Below are 19,898 nucleotides of genomic sequence, written 5' to 3'. Positions count from 1 at the left end.
ACACGTTAAATGTTTTGTATTGAAAACCCTTTTTGTAAAGAATTAATGGAATCGAGATGTTTTTGAAAAATTTAAAATTGGTTGTATTTTTCGGTCGTTACAGTATGCTAGACTGGTAGGGTCTTGCTTGGTGATTGTATAATACTGTTAGGATTTATGTTTAGTAGAGTAACTGAGGAATGCAAGTTATCGGAATTATGTATGGTTGACTAACAAAGGATCTAGTATATGTTGTGTGTTTATGTTACATGATTATATGGTAATGATAGAATTGGTTCTATGTAGTTTAAGTTGGATAGCCTGAGAACTCTTGGTCTAATACCTTATTGCAATGTTTTTGTCTGATTGTTCGCTTTTGGGTGGATCATCTGTTCGACTGTCTATCTGATCTCTCACTTCATATGACTTTATGTAATGCGTGAAAGACCACGATTTGACCCTTAACAATTATACGGAAGACCAAGATGTAGCCCCTGAAAATGGAGTGTGGGCTGGGCCCGTTATGTATGGTTGGGCTGGGCCTATTATTTATGGTTAGGCTGGGACGCTATGTATGGTTGGGCTAGGTTGTTATTTATGGTCGAGATGGCCCGTTATGTATGGTTAGGCTGGGCCCATTATGTATGATATATGTATATGGATATGAGGTTTGATTGTTCGATGCTAGGACTGAGGACTTTGCTTATGTGGATGCATTATATGTATGGTGAAATATGTAGCATACTGGGGAACTCATTATGCTTTATGCTTATAGTTGTAGATAAAATGTTTTGCAGGTCGTTCATAAGAAGAAATCGGCGAGACTCTACACACGCATCAAAGATAATTGTTTTTGTTGTTTTGCAATCCAACTCTACACTCTTTATGATTCAAATGAATGAATGACACTTATCGAATTTATGTAAAATGTTTTACTTGGTTAATCTATTTTAAAAATGAAAACATCTTTATAATTTTGGGACGTTACATTAGATTATATAATGCTACGTGTACCGTAAAATCTGATATTGTGTCACATTGTATATTTTTTTGAATATGAAATGCATCCAACGAAGACTATAATAATTACATAAACTAGCAACAACTTCATTATTCTTGAAGTTTATAATAAATTTCAAATTGTCTCACTATATTTTATGTAACCTACCATATCCATCTCTTTAGCTCATTCCCGCCCTTTTTATTGGTTTCATTGCTAACCTGGACGCCTATTCATTAAATGAGTTGATGAGATGAATATTAAGTTTTATGGTAAATGTAGAATTATATAACATGTCATATCCATCTCACCAGTTCATTTAATGATTAGATATCCAGGTCAACAATAAAACCGATAAAATGTGTTTAGGGAGAAATTGTCAAATCATCACTTTTACCGATAATTCATGCTTTTTTGTAAGCAAATTTTATTTTGAGACTTATTCGGAATTTAAGGTAACTAATGAGACTTAAATGCATCCAAGTCAAGAATGAAACCGATAACCAAGAAAAAAAGGTCAACTCGTTATTTTTACCAATAATTCATATTTTTTTCTAAGAAACATTAAATAGTAACATACTTATTCTTCTTACCCATTCTTCTATCATTTTTAGATGACATGAGAAGCATAATTATTATTTTTATTAAATATTAAATATAACAAATGTCATAATCTTAAATATATAGAAAGATGATAGAAGAAAAAAAAATATAAAAAAATATTTAATTATTTTTTCATAAATAATTTTTTTTGAGACTTTACAAGTAAAAATTTAAAGAAGATTTCCCTTTAATAAATGGAAAAGGTTAGAGGAGTTTTAAGAGAAAGGGCATAAAATGTGTTCACAACGTCAAAGATGCTAACCATACGCATCCAGTTTTGAAGCAAACACACACTATCGAGATCTACCAAAAACCGGACTTGATCTAAATAGTTTTACGCTCTGGAGATCAATTGCAGACTGCGAGGATGCTTCTCGTCTGAAATAAAATTGATTGAAGTGGGTTAGAGATTTTGAGATTTGCATAAGGAGATTGGGTATAGGATAAACCCTATTATCATTGTTTTCTAGATCGAGCAATACTACTAATCAATGGAGGCATCTCAAAGCGGATTAGAAAGAGATAAATCAAAGCCTTCGTCAACTTCCGCACCGATTCCGTCTGTTGCTAATTTCTGGAGAGGTTTACTATGTTCCATTTCTCTCAATTGAGTTTCATTTATTTTTTCTTCTGTAAAATTTACAGATCGTGATTTTTAATCCTTTACGTTTCAATGAAGTTCTTGGTACGTAAATGTTGATTACTAGATGTACTTTCTTACAAGCACTGGATGAATGGCTTGATCATTAAAAAACAAGTAGCTAATATTAGTATTTACCCTTCAATGAATAGAATTTATGCTTGCTAAGGTGCATTTGGGTTACTGGCAACGACTCTTATGATCCTCTTCTCCCTTCTCGAGAATAGTTCTTCTGAACAGGATGAAGTTCTGAAAAGCTATTCAACGTTATCTTATTGGATAATTTTATTGTATAGCATTAAGTAAGAGCTCTACAAAAAAAGTTAGATTTTTTTCTCCATTGATAATTTTCTTGATTATGGATCTGGGTTTTGTTGGAGTCTCCGGTGTTCAGAGCATAAGCATTGCAAAGGCAATAAGACACTGCTAGTAATTCCCCACACATTGTTGCATGAAATGATGTGATTGGTGCCTCTTTCGTCCTTGTTTGTTCTGTTATATTTTCTTTATTATAATTTTTGAGGCAAATGAGTGAGACTTGAACCGAAAGGGGAGGCCCTTGCTACATTGATCTCACTCTCATCTGTTTATAGTACTGATGTCTTTCAGTCTTTTCTGTTGTTGTTAGTTACTTTGAGTTTTGATTTACTATAAATAGCTTCAAATATGATGAGCTTGGTATCTTGTAATTATTATTTTCTAGTGGAAAATCATTGCGGCAATGATGAAATTTTTCTTGTTCAGTTGGAGGAAATTTACTTATATTTAGGAACTAATTCTAATTGTTTCAAATTCTAATATATATATACAGAATTTGATTTGGAGAAGGAAAGGAGTACATTAGATGAACAAGGACTTAGAATTGCTGAAAATCAGGAAAACAGCCAGAAGAACCGCAGGAAGCTCGCAGAGAGCACCCGAGGTACTTAACATGCCTATAACAAGAATGGTGCAGAATCAGTTACCCATTATTGCATAATTCTAATAACAGCTTTGTGAATGCATCTATTTGGATTGTAAACAAGTATAGAATCTATCTGACTCTGTTAGTACAGTAGCAAGGCTGCATGTTCATGTATGTGTTACTTGGTGATAGATTTCAAGAAAGCGCCAGCTGAAGAAAAGTCCAACTTGTTCACTTCTTTACTCAGGGGATACCAAGAGGAGGTTGACAATCTTACTAAGAGGGCGAAATTTGGAGAAAATGCTTTCCTTAATATATACCAGAAACTTTATGAGGCTCCAGATCCTTATCCTGTTGTTGCTTCAGTTGCTGTAAGTACAATCACCTTTTATAACAAATAGCTTTTTAGAATTGTTAAAACATGCGATAGTTATGAATAATAAAAAAACCTCGTCTGGTCTTCTGAATACTCTTTTCTTTCTTAAGAGTCACTTTTATATATATATATATATATATGGGTGTGCGTAGACAATAAGCACTTGGGAGATTTTAGTGCTTTCATCCTTTAAACTGCATGTTCACATTAAATTTGTCATAGCTCTAATGGGAAAAGGCAGATATCTAGACACCTACAATAGTTGGTCCTTTAGAAATGTAGAGAAAAAGATAGAAAAGCAGGATAACTGAAGTTTGCATCAGACTGTAGGGAGGATAATGTTTATGTGACGGGATATACTTAGGAAGAAGTGTTAAAGGGTGACTAGTCTGTTGTATGCGGCATTGATTAGTGATACAGGAAAGGAAGGGAGCTTTTAGTAGGTAAATATGAATCAAGGCTTTGTTTTAGGCCATGTTTCCATTAAGTGATGGTTGGATAAATGAAAAGAAGTGAATAGAAGAATGATTGTATGGATAAATTCCTCAAACATCATTATTAACCTTAAGTGTGAACTTTTTAGAGAAATTAGGTTGCGTTTTTGTGGAACTTGAACCGTGGTATTATCAATGTTGATATTACTATGTTATAAATAGAACTAGGGGTAAGAAGCTAGTCTTATGAAAGAAGAGAGAACAAGGATTCAGTGTTGGAGTTAAATAAAATGGAGCAATATTGTTGGTGTTTCCTGGTTAATTGTAAGTTTTTATGCAGGAAAAAGATTTAAAAATATTGGAGGTTGAGTCAGAGAACAGGAAGATGAAGGTTGAACTTGAGGAATTCAGAACGGAAGCTACTCACCTCAAAAACCAACAAGCAACAATAAGACGACTAGAGGAGCGGACCCGCCAGTTAGAGCAACAGGTTACCGACTATCTATGCTTTTCTACTGCATTGCATTTTACGTTTCAAATACTAGATTTTGATATCTCATATTTTCTATTCAAATCCACTATCTGCAATTTCGATACAAAAACGGTGTAATCAAATTTTAACTACTACCTTGTCTTTTACACAAACTAATCCTATACTGATTCTTTCTACTCTTTCAAAAAAAAATAAAAAATAAAAAAAATTGTATACAGATTCTATCTATTTAATAGATAGATGAACAAATAAAGAAAGGGAACCATCATGAATGTAACTCCATTCCAGTTGTTTCATCCAAATAGTTGCAAGAATTTTACAAGATTTAAGGAAGTTGAAAATGTTGTTAGGCTGAATTTGCTTCCTAACTTTTATATGTCCTTAGATGGAGGAAAAAGTAAAAGAGATTGTGGAGATGAAGCAACGCAGTTTAGCAGAAGAAAATCAGAAAACGCTGGAGGTTCTAAAAGAAAGGTATTTTTTTTTTTTATCTTTAAGGGGGCGTTTGGTTTTTGTAATGTCTTTGGTAAGAGTTGGGCTATGAAGAAACTGTAATATGTCATGTGTTTGGTTGGCACAAAATGGAAGGACATTAATTTTGTTCATAATATGTTTTTATATTTTAATTTTATTATATATAAATTGGATAGTTAAATTTTTTACTTTATAATTAAATCTGTTTTTGTTTTGTGTGTGTGTACATAATGATAATGTGGGGGGTAGTTTGGTGTTTGAAAGTAAGGGAATGAATGGAATTGTATTCCTTTTAAAACTGGAAGGAATGGTGAATTTGATGAATGATGGAATCTGAAGAATTGAATTCCAATCCATCCATCCGGTGATGGAATGTAATCTGGAATTTCAGTTCCATCAGGTTCCGTCAGAATCTGCTAATTTAATCACGATGAAGTGGTCTTTGGTATGTTATTATAGTAACATATTAAGTATGGCAACATTTTTTTGTAATTAAAAATCCAAATTCTGTTGTGATGCAGGGAGCAACTTTTGCAGGATCAGCTTCGACATGCTCAGGATAGTGTTTCTAATATGCAAAAGTTGCATGAAATTGCACAAAGCAAATTGTTCGAGTACCGTGCCCAATCAGGTCACATTTTCATTTTTATATAGGTAGTCTTTGGCTTGATAAAATCAAGGAAGTAATGGAATGAAAAATAAAGTTTTGTTTTGCCTGATGGAACGGGATGAACCATTCTTCAAATTCTATTCAATTCAATTCTGTTGTTTCTTTTTTATTAAATGACTAAAATACCATCGTTATATATTGAAATAAACAAAATTAGCTATTGAATTCATTCCATTCCATTCCATTCCATTCCTGTCAACCAGAGACATGACAGATTATTTAGATTCACTAGAACAACCCTGAATAAAAATTACAAGCATATTTTCTGTCTGTCCTATAACATTACTTGTGCTTAATACTTATGCATTACAGAGGAAGATACAGCAGCTAAGCAGACAGAGGTAAATCTATTGATGGATGAAGTTGAAAGGGCTCAGACTCGCCTGCTCAGTCTAGAGAGAGAGAAGGTGAGTCATGCTCATACATATACTATTTCTTTCTCCACATGAGCTAAATTAAATGCAACATTTTATTTGTAAACTGTTTCGTATTAGCTATAGATAGTGTTGTGTTCATGTGTTTGGACATTCTATTTTGAAAAATCAACCCAATCATAGATAGGATTGAGAATTGGTTTGTATTTGAACGATATTGTTCTACTTTGTAGATTTTTTAAAAAGTTGTAATAGGATTAAATGAAAGTAGAATAAACAAATCAATGGAAGTTTGTTGCGTTTAACATTAACCCTTGGAACTAACTTTGGTGTGGGAACTACAGTCAGCAAGCAAATGCAAGAAATATCAACGTACTTTCATGGATTGTCTTGGGAGTAGTTAATTTTGTTCAAATCTGAATGATATTTGTACATCGTGCAGGGAGTTCTACGCTCGCAACTGCAATCAGCAAATGAAGACAATGATACTAAGAGAAGGTATAGAACATTTAGTTATTGTCCTTTGTTTGTTTCTTGAAGTTTATTTCACTTGTGTTATTAATTTAAAGATCTTTGGTGATCTAATGAATGCATGACATGAAATATGAACCTACTCTCATTGATAGCATCCTAGGATAGATTTTTCAAAGTATAATATTAGGGCTAAAGAAAAAAAAATGAAAAATTAGGTAGATTTTTTTTCAAAGTAGAATATATTATTGGCCTTAGTAAGAAAAAAGAAGTTGGAACTAGAAAGAAATGTAAGTAATACAGAAATGAATGAAAGCAGATTGTTATTTCTTGCATTTAAGGCCTAAAATAAATATGTAATCTCTTCCATCCATCTTGAATTATATTTTGTTGATGAAGAAGGAATGAGTTGTGTTTGTGTTGTATGTGATTGTAGTGATGATGGTGATTCAAATAGCATCCTGGAGAAATCGTTAAGTGCGAAAGAAAAGATGATTTCTGAACTAAATACGGAACTTCACAACATCGAAAGCAGCTTATCTAGTGAGCGACAACAACATATCAACGAAATCAAGAAGCTCAATGCAATGCTCAATGAAAAGGTAAGGTACCATTACCATTACCATCCATTTTGTAAAGTAAAGTTGCAAATTTTTATTTCAATCTTTTATTAAGGCTTGACTACTCTACATTCTAATGTAATATGTGATAGTAAAAGTAGCAAGTTTGGTATTTAGTAATTACCAATGGCATGGGTTTATGTTTAATTGTTTATCTCAATGGGAATGATTGTCTTCTTTTTTCTAATCAACAGGAAGTGGCTCTTCAGGAAATCAAGAAACAGCTCCAGGAAAGGCCAACTGAAAAATTAGTTGACGATCTGCGCAAGAAAGTTAAAATTCTGCAGGTCAGACAGATATATATATCTTTCAGATCCCCTCTCCCTGTTTGTTTTTTATTGTGTGTGGAAAAGACGCAAATGCCATGCCCTACTCATCCAAAAATACAACAAACATACAACTGGCATTCGCATCTTTTGCACACACCCTTTGCCACCCACCATGACTATTGCATGCCAAATTTCCAAACATGGCCTATATTTATAAGTATGAAATTACATATATATATATATATATATATATATATATATATATATATATATATATATATATATCACAAGTGATGGAGTTCACTTTTATCTTCCCTGGTTTGGTTTGGTTTAATGCATCCTGTTCCTGTCAACAATATAAATAATATAATAATAATAATAATAAATATATTTGATGGATGTGTAGGCAGTGGGTTATAACTCAATTGAGGCTGAAGATTGGGAGGTTGCTACCAGTGGGGAGGAGATGAGCAAACTTGAGTCTCTGCTTCTTGATAAGAACCGCAACATGGAACATCAACTGACACAGTTAAAGGTGAAAAAAAAGAATTCCAGACCATTCCCAACATTCATTCTTGTGAGAAAGAAGCAAATGTATGAGATGATATTTATTAATTTTTGTTTAGGTCCAACTCTCTGAAAAGACTTCAATGGTGGAAACATGTGAAAGGGAAATTTCAGAACTTACTTCAAAGATTAATGAGCAACAAAAGCTTATCCAAAAGTTAGAAGATGATATATTGAAGGTTAGAAATTGTTATCCTTAGTAGTATTCACTTCATTTGGATTTGGTTTGGTGTGTTCAAAAGACGTGAATGAATGAAACATAAACTCTAAACCCAGAACTAGACACTGCTTTTTTGGTTGGATTGGATTACTATGTATGTAAATAGGAGAAGACGAAACAAAAAGGAAAAGACTTAAAGGAAATATCTTCTTCACTTCACTTGCAGGGCTACAGTTCCAAAGATCGTAAAGGAAATATTTTTGAGGATTGGGATCTTTCAGAGTCTGGGGAGGTATGTCATGTCATATCTAGTCTACTCGTATCGTATTACAATAGCTTTTAGTGTTGTTAACTTACAGAGTATATTTTATTTATTTATAGCAATGTCATCAAAATGCAAAACCAATTTCCACTGCTTTGATTTGGTCCATCAGTCCTAATAAGAAAAGAATTCAAAGTAATCTGGTATATTTTTGCAAGTTTAGGATAGGGTTAAAGACTATTTAAATACTTTGATTTCTTCTCATTACATACAACCAAATACAAAATTAAGTGCTAGGAATAGGATAAGAAAAAGTAGAATGCTGAAATTTCAAAAAACAATGAAGAGCATTTGACCCAGCCAGCCCAATAAGTTGAAAGTTTTTGTTTGGCAAATAAGTGCGGTCTTGTCTTGATTCTTCCTTCCATGTTTTTTGGCTGGCAATGGCATGCAGCAGTTATTAATTAATTAATAGTAATAAAAGTATATGAACGTTAATTTTGACACAACAGTTGATAACGATTTTATTTGATTTTGATAGAATGCAGCAGCAGCAGCAGATAAAAAAAAACATGTTTCCTCGGACCAAGATCAAAATTCAATGCTTAAGGTGATATGTAACCAAAGAGATCGTTTCCGGGCACGCTTGCGTGAAACTGAAGAGGTATGAGTCCATACACACTTAAATTCATTTATACTGAATACAATACTTTTACCCAGTTAGATTAGCTCAATATGTTAATTTATTATAATAAAAATCAATCAGCTTTCAGCAAACAAATCTTTAGTTGAGTGTAAGTATTATTTGTGCTAGGAAATAAGGCAATTGAAGGAGAGGATAGGGATGGTGACAAGTGAACTGGAGAAGACGAAAGCAGATAATGTGAAACTGTATGGAAAGATGCGATATGTACAGGATTATAATCTAGAGAAAGTAGTCTCTAGAGCATCAAGGAAGGTACATCCATCTAAATTCTAAAATAAAGGTTTCAGTATATAAAATAGTCCTAGTCCCTCCTAAAAAAACGACATATAGATAGTCCTAAGTCCTAACAAACAAACACAGCCTGCCAGATTATTTATTGTGTGATTTGCATTTGGCTGCAGTCGGCTGAAGATCTTGAAAGTGGTTTTAGCTCGGATGTCGAATCCAAGTATAAGAAAATATACGAAGATGATATAAACCCTTTTGCAGCATTCTCCAAAAAGGTATATATTTTCCTTTCATTTCATTACCTATCCTATTCCTATTCCTATTATTTTATCCATCTTATTTCTTTCTTTCTTTCTTTCAGGAAAAGGATCAACGCTACAAGGAGCTTGGTTTACGTGACAAAATTACACTCACCAGTGGTCGTTTTCTTCTTGGCAACAAGTATCCCCCTCCCTTCCCTTCCCTTCCCTATTTATTACTCTTGTTTCACCATCCATTTTGGAATGCTATTTTTATCAACAAAAAATTTCTAATATTTTAAATTTTTTAATTATCATAAACTAACGTTAAAATCGAGATAGTATTTTTTTTATATGTATTAATCACACGTGATTAAGCAATTCACATGCGACTAAACCCTGTCATTCACATGTGATAAACCCTGTTTTTGCATTCTCGATTCCATAATGAAATATGCAAGTTTAAAATTTAAATATATTTCTCTGACCCTTATATATAATTATTTTGCAGATACGCACGAACGTTTGCATTTTTCTATACGATCGGGTTGCATGTTCTAGTGTTTAGCTGTCTCTACAGGATGTCTGCTCTAAGCAACCTCAGGTAATAAACAAATATATAACTATTTTTTTTATCTATATTTTACTAACTTGGAACATTTTTCAGCCATGGACCTGAAGAATTTCCTGGCAATGACAAATTTGTAAATCTTCCTCATGCAATATAGAAATTTTTACCTTGTAATGTACATAGGCTAGACTAAATTACCCACCCTTGTTACAAGCTTGGGGTTTTATGTGAGAATATGTCTACTTTGGATTTCACAACATAAGATTGGTGAATATTTTGATATTACTCTTGTTCCTGTGTAGTAGGTTGGTAGTGCATAGGGATTTTTCTTATAGCCTAAAAACATTTCACCTTTTTGTTATCACATACACTATTACTACTTTTTATTCTACTTAACCAAATAGTTTTCTACTTCCTTTTCTTTTTTCGAAAAAGAATAGCATTGTACTTTCAAATAGCCGTTTTTTTTCCTTCTATTTTTTTTTTATCATAGCTAATTTTGTTCTATTTCAGAAAATAAACATTGTACTAATAAAAATCTGGAATATCAGCTTCATTTTGGCAAATAGCATTGTATTTTCACATGGCCTAAAATAAAAATTCACCTACTTTTTAATAAATAGCATTATACTTTTTATTCTATTTCGAAAAAAGCCATTGTACTTTCAAATTTTAATATAAACGTTATACTAATTTTTATTATAGCATACTTTGTATGTTAACATTTGATCTATTTTTTATTATAGCATCTTTTATTTTTCTTTCTATTTCAGAAAATATCATTGTGCATAAATGATTTCAGAAAAAAAAAGGCATACGGTTGCTTTCTCAATGTACACTGTTTGCAAACAAATTGAAATGACAATAGGTCTAACTTAAAATCATGTTGTAAAATGACATTGCAAATAATAGTCTACATCTGAAACGATAATTATGCATCATCTTTTATATACACATAGCAACATATTTCAAGAAACCCAAGTAACTAACATAATACATTAATGTGATGGTAAATTCTAACATTTAAGAGGTCGAAGTTCACAGGGTAGATCTTGAGTTCCATCCGTCAAAGCTTCTATTACCAAAAATATATATGTTGGAGTGGTCCCTCTCTATATTTAAAATAAAAAACTAAACATAATGTCTCAAGTTGATTAATACATTGATTATAGAAGATAAAATACACGCTAAAACTCAAATATGATCATGATTTTCCGTATTTTATCAACTAAAATCTCCAATGCCGTTGACCAATAGTATTACCTTTTTGATTTTCGAAATGTTTATTAGAAGATTATTTTGTTTAAATTTATAAAAGGCATCACAATCTTTGATAAATAGAAGATTTTGACGAATTGATCATGGAGGAAGTAAGCAAATATCTAACACTATTGTTCTAAATGATTCTTGTTAATTCTTAAAATGTATTTTTTCTTAAGCCTCAAATTGCAATCTGAAATGGGAAAATTGTTGGAAGTATGCCCTTGATCACAACAAAGTGATATTTTTACAAATAGAAGGACCTTTTTTTTGGAACATGATAATTTTTACAAACACAAGTTCATGACTAGATGCAACAAAATTAAAGACCCTAGAGAAAGAGAGAGAGGGTTGAACTGTATACCTCTTTGTTTGTGGTCGATTTTTTACTTGGATGACCAAGCAAAACGACAAGTCCTTCTCTTTGTTGTGACCAAAATTGAACCCAGAAAAATGTTGTTGTCCAACAAACCTAACTAGAGTTTTTGGAGCCTACATAGCTTATCTCGACAATCCAACCATACATAATGTTATTGTGGATGTTAGGAAGCATCTATCGAAAAATCAAGACATTTAGACCGTTGGATCTTCCGGAAATGATCAAACAATGCAACTAGGTCTCCAAAATCGGGAATTGAAAAGAAAACCTTAGAGTGAGAAAGAGCGGGGGGAAAAGGGGGGAGAGGCCGATCCTCACTTGTGGGTATCAACTAGTTTTTTTTTTTTTTTTTTTTTTTTGGTACACATTATCGACTTAAATTAGTATATCAATCCTTGAATTAAGGGGCAAATACTTACGAATTTGAATTAAAGTTAATTACACTTAAAACCTTTAATTCCTTTTTTTTATTTTTTTTTTTTATTTTTTTTTTTTTTTTCATATTATGCTTAAGTCATATTTTGTGTCTAACCTAAAGGACCCTGCTATTGTCATTTCGGTCTGAGCACAACCATGCATTTGATGTTAGCACCAAATTATCAAGGGCCCCAAGGATATCACTTCTCTTATTAGGGAAGAAGGAACAAATAAACTTTGACTACATATACACCACCTACTCATCATGTCATACCTGGACATTTCCTTTATTGCTTCCAGTTACGGACAACATAAGAGAACAATAAAGCACCACTGACTGCTGAATATCTGAGTGTGGGTTACTACTTACTTCTAGAAGTATAACTGAATGTGGAAGATTTGAATAAATTAATATTAAGGCATTCAAGTAAACATGTAAATAGAAAACATTAATAAACTAATGAAATTGACTACTCTCTAGCATATATTAAGATATTCACATAATAATTGTCAAATCATTTAAAGATTTACACTGTATAGGTTTCCAAATCAAAACAATCTAAACTAAATACACTCAAATCAATTCATTTGCATGTAGATTCATTGGTTGATGTCATTGTAAGTCATGAATTCCTTACCTTCATGGATGCTTCATCAGGATTCAACAAATCCAGATGGGATCTTCAGACCAAGAAGATACGACTTTTATCACCCCAACATGTATCTATTGTTATATAGTAATGCCATTTAGACTAAAGAATGCATTTGCAACATATCAAATACTTGTCAACAAAATGTTCAAAGAACAACTTGGAAGGACCATGAAAGTCTATATAGACAACATGGTAGTGCAATCCAAGAAATCTGAGAACCACCTTCAAGATCTTGAAGAAGCATTCCATATCTTGGACAAGTTCAACATGAAGCTCAACCATTCCAAATGCCATTTTGGCCTGAAAATTCTTGGGCTACATGGTGACAAAAAGAGGAATTGAAGCTAGTCCAAAGAAAATCAAGGCTATCTTGAGCCTTCAATCCCTAACTTCAACCAAAGATATTCAAAGGTTGAAATGTAACACCCGGGTTTCAGGGCTAAGCATTTTTGTCAATGTAATAGTCTAGGTCAACTCTTGTAACTCTTTTTGAAGTAATAAAGATGAAATATTTGAGTATTATGTGAATTATGTGTGTTTATGTGTTTATTATTTAATTATAAATGTATAATTAATAAAAAATAAAACTGAACGTCAAAATTAAAGTGTGAGATAATCCCGATATCTCTACATAAAGTTGTAGAATATGTCTCAAGGTTTTCGTGCATATAAGGAACGCCGAAATCCGAGTTATAACGAAGAAGTTATGACCCGTCGAAGTTTCGCGACAGAACCGACACGATACCGGGAAGCGTAAATAGTGAATTTACGATAGAGCGAGATTTAGCCTTAGCGCTCTAAACGAAAGTCATAGAATATGTTAAACTAAGAACATCGATAAAAAGAACGCCCAAATCTGACTTCGTATGAGGAAGTTATGATTTTTCTAAGATTTAGCATAGCAGTGCACAGCCCGAAATCTGAATTTTAGATCGGTCGATTTTTAGCCGACGGGATCTAAATGAAAGTTGTAGTACTCGTAAATACCAACGCGTGGATATAAAGAACGTGTATAATAGAGCTCGTATGTGAAAGATATGGACGAAGCTTAGTCCCTACTTTTCGAGCGCGACAAATTCGATACAGTTTTGTAAATCCGAGATAGAATGAGAATTAGCCAACGAGGTCTAAATGAAAGTTGAAGATCTCATTAATAGGAACTCAACGGTAAAAAGACAGACAAAAACGGAACTCGTATGCGAAAGTTATGGACGAAGCTTAGTCTCTACTTTTCGAGCGCGACGAATTCGATACAGTTTTGTAAATCCGAGATAGAATGAGAATTAGCTAACGAGGTCTAAATGAAAGTTGAAGATCTCATTAATAGGAACTCAACAGTAAAAAGACAGACAAAAACGGAGCTCGTATGCAAAAGTTACGGATGAAGCTTAGAGACTACTTTACTATAAAACTCCTATAAATACAAGGGTGAACTCCTCATATTTTCTTCACACCATAAGCCTCTCTTTCTCTCTCTAGCCTCCCTAAACCCCTCCCAAGTCTAGGGAACCTCCCTATCATGAGAAGAAAGCCCCGGAGCGCCCGACGGCTCCGAGAAGAAAAGCTTTCGACTCGGAAACGCTGCTCCAACGAAGCCCGGTTTTTAATAAAAACCCATTGTAAGTGAGTTACGCCTATACTATATTTAATATAGCTTTTATTTAATTATAGTAACATTATTAGGACCTTAAAATAATTATTTGGGCTATTATTATGAGTTATATCGAGTGTTATTTAACGCTTATATAATAATAATAATAGCTAGACTATTAATTAGTCGCGATTAACGTTAAAACTAAACTCTAGTGGTATTAATACAAGGTTTTGGTCAAGGAAAAATTGTTTTAAGAAGTAACGAAGAGCTGTCCGAGTGCCGAGTCACCACCTTACCAGGTGAGTGCATAGTTACTTTCAGCTTACACATAGATATGAAGTATTTTATATAAATTACGTGCTATGTGTGCATATTACCTTAATACTTGCTATCTATGCTAGATGAACATTTTTATACATGTTTTCAAAGATTTAAACTGTATATTTATTTTATATCTATGAAAATGTTGGGGTAAAACATGGGTAGATGTATTAGTTGTTGTGTGATAAAATGAAATAATGAGAGGCCTCGTTATAGATGTTATTGATGATCTAGTCATCTAGCGGAGTATAGATGAGGACCACGGACTATTCTAGACAGTCCAGTGGAACACTAGCAGGCTCGCAACCTGTAGGTGTTTATTCGAACTGTGTGTTTATTTGAACTGTGTGCTCACCAGATGTACTCCATCCCCTACATGGTTGCCTTAAGGACATTTATTGTTGAGGAATCCCCTTAGCAGTAGTGTCCGTCCCGATGATAATCCTTAGGATAGGTCCCTTATGATAGATGCTTAGGGACGTAATGTGAGGATAACGGGAACGGGTAATCGGGTTTGTTTAATTTAATGAAGTTAATAAACTTATTTATTGTGGGTTGAAAACCCTATGTGCTTACCAGGCTCCCAAGCCTGACCCACTCAGTTTTATGTATTACAGGTAGTGGCGCTTGAGCATAGATATGATGTTGGACGAGGGATTACGGATATAGGCCTGTAGATATGAAATAATGTAGTAAGGCTTATATTGTACTGTTTATGCTTTTGATCTGTACGAACATGACATCCCAAGTCTTTTAATGAAATACATTTCTACGGAAATGCTTTTAATAAATCTTTATCATATTTTGTTTTGGGACAAATTCCGCAACACTTTCATTTAAAATGTCACTCTGATTTTTAAACAAAGCATAAACAAACCGGTCTTTTCTGGCCGTGATTTTAGGGATGTCACATGAAAGGTAGAGTTGCAGACCTAAATAGGTTTATCTCTAAGGCATTTGAAAGATGCAAACCTTTATATGATATATTGAGAAATAACAAAATGTTCGAATGGATAACAACACATGAATAAGTATTCCAAGAGCTTAAAAATTACTTATCTTCAGCCCTATGGTTAGCCAAACCTAAAGATGGAGAACCCTTGTTCCAATGTCCGATTGTATCCAAGAATGAAACTAGTGTAGTCTTGGTAAATGAACAAGATGGTGCTTAACATCCAGTATATTATGTAAGTAAGCGTTTCTTGAATTCCAGGACCAGGTATTCACATCTTGAAAACTAATCTTTCCTCTTATATGTGCTTCAACTAAGTTACGTCACTATTTTGAAACTCATCCTATTTATGTAAAACCTAATTATCCAATTAAGAATGTAATAAAAAAGCCAATGATGTTAGAAAAAATGGCTAAGTGGTATTTATAATTGAGTACATATAAACTAAGATATGAGCAAAGATCTGCTATAAAATCACAAACATTAGCTGAATTTATGGATGATTTCAGTCTAGATCTTCAACCCGAAGTAGAAAAATAAGTTCAATGGCTTCAAAATACAGAAGAACCAAAGCAATGCACCCTCTTTACAGATGGGGGCTTCCAAATCTAAAGGATATGATCTTAGAGTCGTACTAAAATCGACACCAGGGGACATTACTGAAGGGTTTCGAGCCTCTCAAAGATCAATAATTGGGCAACGGAAACAACAAACAATTCTGATCTAAGACTTAAAACACAAGATCTAACTCAACTAATCTATGCACTTATATAACACAATATAATCATACCTTTGCTTTCTGTAGGTTTCTTCTTTTGACGAGCCAGTTGAATGGACTAGAGAACCCAACGAAGAGTCCCTCTTCTGAAATCACACCCAAGAAGCAAAACACTTGCAAATCTGAACCACCTTCGAACTTCAACCACGAAAAAATTCAAGAAATACGAATATGTGTTTCACCATGTCGTGGCAATTTAATGTCCATGTCGTGGGAACTATGTTTCCTGTGATTCAATGGTTTTGAAGGGTTCCGAGATTTTGTGACTAAAAGGTATATTTCACATGTATTAAATATGGATTTGGATCCCTCTATTTATAGGGAGGTGATTTGAAAACCTTGAGATAATTACCAAATTTAATTGTAATTATCTATGGAATTCAAATCATTCTGGAATATTCCATATTTCTTTATTTACTATTAATTAATTAAACTACTAATTAATCAACTGGTTAGACTATGCTTGGAACAACACCTAAATCATTGATGAACTTCTTGAGCCACACTGCTTCTTTGGCTGTTTCATTGGATGCAATATACTTTGAATCTATAGTTGAGTAAGCTATAGTCTCCTGTTTAGAGCTTCTCTAAGTCACTGCTCCTCCATTTAACATGAATACATAACCAAACTGTGATATAATATTATCCCTGTCGGTTTGGAAACTTACATCCACATATCCTTTGATGCTTAACTCTTCTTTTCCACCATAAACTATGAACATATAATTAGTCCTCCTAAGATATTTCAAAATGTTCTTGATTGCGGTCCAATGACTTTCTCTTGGATTGGATTGATAACTACTCGTCATACTAATGGCTTATGAGACATCTGGCCTTATACGTATCACACATATATGATCAATCCTATAGACGAGGCATATGAGACTCGACTAATTATGTCCAGTTCTTTAGTAGTACTAGGACATTGGGTTTTACTAAAAACCGTGCCATGTTACATAGGTATGAATCCCTTCTTAGATTCTTCCATCTTGAATTTCCTTAAGATTTTTTCCAAGCATGTATTTTGGTAAAGTCCTATTAGTCGCCTAGATCTATCCTTATAGATCTTAATACTAAGTATGTAGGCAGCTTCTCCCAAGTCTTTCATAGCAAAACTTTTCCCAAGCCATGCTTTTACACTATTCTGTGTTGGGATGCTGTTTCCTATTAGAAGATTATCATCGACATATAAGATACGGAAGACCACTAGTCTCCCACTAGATCTAACATACACACATTGTTCATCTTCAGTTCTTAGGACACCAAAATCCTTGATCTTCTCATTGAAACATATGTTCCACCTGTGAGGTGCTTGGTTGAGTCCATAAATTGAATTTTCAAGCTTGCATACCATATTAGGATACTTGGACTGTACAAAACCTTCTCGTTGAGACATGTAAACATCCTCAGTAAGTTTCACATTAAGGAAAGAAGTTTTTACATCCATTTTCCATATTTCATAGTCATGAATGGCAGTTATGCTAAGTAGTATCCTAATACACTTAATCATATCTACTGGTGAGAAAGTTTCTATAACACCCTGTTTCGAGTCGCTTCATAATTCGGGGTCGTGAACCGAAGATCAAGTATCATAATGCTTCGGGCTTTAGGGAAGAGAGGTTTAGATCTATTTGGATGTGGGTAATGTAGATTATGTGATCCAAGAGTTCCATTTGTGCTTTGGAGTCAAGGGGTAAAATGGGGAAAATGGTGTTTCAGACTTCTTTTAAGAATTAAGGATTTTAGTTCAATGTGTTTTAAGTCAAAATCAATTATATAGGGTTGTAGAGCTCCTCAATACCTTTCCGTGGATATATATATATATATATATATATATATATATATATATATATATATATATATATATATATATATATATATTCGAAAACAGAGTTAGAACAAAGAAGTTATGATCGTTAGAAGTTAGGAAGGTTTTGGGCTTAGTCTAGTACAATGGGCGTATTGGGCATCCCTAATACACTCGACTTACCAGGAGTACGTTGGGTGTACGTGATCAGAACCCAAACCCTATTTTCGTGGTTTGAGCCCTATTTAAGCTCTTTAACGTCCCTAAACCCATTCCTAACCATAGTTTGAGCCTTTTGATCAAAAGAAGGTGTTCTTGAGTGCTTTGGAGTGTTCTTGGTGCATCTTGGAGAAGAAGGATCTCTTTGGAGAAATGTTGATTGCATTAGAACTTGTAGATCCAAACTTTGTTCACCTTGATCTTTCTTCTAGAGGTATAATACTTGAATCTTGATGATGCATTTATTAGATCTAGCTAGTTTTGGATGTTATGAGCTTTTGGTCACTTTAGTGCATAAAGTTTAGATATTTAAGGTTTGTGACCTTGGTATGAATAAAGTTGGAAACTTTATCCATCTAAACATCATATTGCTTCAGATCTAAAGGTTGGAGGCTCGGACTTACTGGATTAAGTTGAAAGAGATGCACTTTTGGTACCTTTGAGACTTAAAGACTAGATCTTGGTTGTTTGGACCATACTAATTGTCACACCCCGAAAACCAAAGGCGGAAACGTTCCCGGGGTTGACTCCACGTTGAGTATCAAATCCAATGTACATAGTAATCACAGTAAACAACCATTACATTACATTTATATGAAAGTTTACATTTGGTTCAAAAGTAAATTGTACAAAAGTTATACATATATCATATGAACAAAAGAGACAAGTCTTCGGAGCACTCCGTCTTCACCAAAAGATATCGCCGAGTACCTGTCTAACTTGGACCTGAGAATACAAGCAGTTTGAAAATCAGCATAAAGCTGGTGAGTTCATAAGCGGTTTTGTTTTGTGAAAATGTATCGGTTTCCTTTAGTTTTCTGAAAAGGTTTGATATCCAAGAAAATCCCATATTTTCTTATGTAAAGTAGTTAAGTTATCTTTCGTTACAGTTCTGTTACAAGTTATAAGTTAACCCCAGGAAAATCCCATATTTTCCTAAATGCAAGATTGATTGATTAACACATAGTATAGTTTAATATACAAAACTATAATTTAGACGAACTGTAGATAGAAAGTATTTTGAAAACCTTGGGACTAACATCCCGAACCAGTTTATAGATAATTCGATAAAGACCATGGGATTACTATCCCGAAAATAGATATAAGATAGCTTGATAAACCATGGGATCACTATCCCGAAACTAGATATATGATAGATTGATAAAATCATGGGGTTATCATCCCGTATAGGATTTAGTTTCAAAACCATGGGATTACCATCCCGAACGAGATATAGACACAAGATCATGGGATTTTCATCCCGAACGAGATATAGACATAAAACCATGGGATTACCATCCCGAATGAGATATAGATACAAGACCATGGGATTACTATCCCAAAAATAGATATAAGATAGCTTGATAAACCATGGGATCACTATCCCGAAACTAGATATATGATAGATTGATAAAATCATGGGGTTATCATCCCGTATAGGATTTAGTTTCAAAACCATGGGATTACCATCCCGAACG

General features: G+C 33.5%; 1 protein-coding gene and 2 long non-coding RNA genes across 4 annotated transcripts; 2 read left to right on the top strand and 1 right to left on the bottom strand.

The window, feature by feature from the left end:
* Window positions 1-1,800: 1,800 nt before the first annotated feature.
* On the top strand, window positions 1,801-10,451 carry LOC111881361 (protein CASP). The gene is made up of 19 exons (XM_023877755.3): window positions 1,801-2,164; window positions 3,034-3,144; window positions 3,319-3,497; window positions 4,277-4,426; window positions 4,815-4,903; window positions 5,425-5,534; window positions 5,886-5,980; window positions 6,390-6,445; window positions 6,855-7,020; window positions 7,233-7,325; window positions 7,714-7,842; window positions 7,934-8,053; window positions 8,261-8,326; window positions 8,838-8,960; window positions 9,111-9,254; window positions 9,404-9,505; window positions 9,592-9,671; window positions 9,981-10,073; window positions 10,137-10,451. The coding sequence occupies exons 1-19, from the start codon at window positions 2,074-2,076 to the stop codon at window positions 10,195-10,197; spliced, it is 2,058 nt and encodes a 685-aa protein (XP_023733523.1). The 5' UTR covers window positions 1,801-2,073; the 3' UTR covers window positions 10,198-10,451.
* Window positions 10,452-10,946: 495 nt separating this feature from the next.
* Window positions 10,947-12,783, bottom strand: LOC122195289 (uncharacterized). Of its 2 annotated transcripts, none has more exons than XR_006185446.2 (2): window positions 11,665-12,783; window positions 10,947-11,152 (listed from the first exon to the last, which is right to left on the bottom strand). It is a non-coding gene; the product is annotated as an uncharacterized LOC122195289 (long non-coding RNA). The 2 variants fall into 2 exon arrangements; XR_008225350.1 differs by having other exon boundaries at window positions 10,947-11,115.
* A 1,438-nt stretch (window positions 12,784-14,221) lies between these two features.
* LOC128127539 (uncharacterized) lies at window positions 14,222-15,442 on the top strand. The gene is made up of 3 exons (XR_008225409.1): window positions 14,222-14,368; window positions 14,571-14,642; window positions 15,282-15,442. It is a non-coding gene; the product is annotated as an uncharacterized LOC128127539 (long non-coding RNA).
* Window positions 15,443-19,898: the final 4,456 nt, after the last annotated feature.

Source organism: Lactuca sativa, chromosome 8 (assembly GCF_002870075.4).
Source record: "Lactuca sativa cultivar Salinas chromosome 8, Lsat_Salinas_v11, whole genome shotgun sequence".
In the NCBI taxonomy this organism is placed as follows: Eukaryota; Viridiplantae; Streptophyta; class Magnoliopsida; order Asterales; family Asteraceae; genus Lactuca; species Lactuca sativa.
This window is presented reverse-complemented; position numbering and strand designations above follow the sequence as displayed.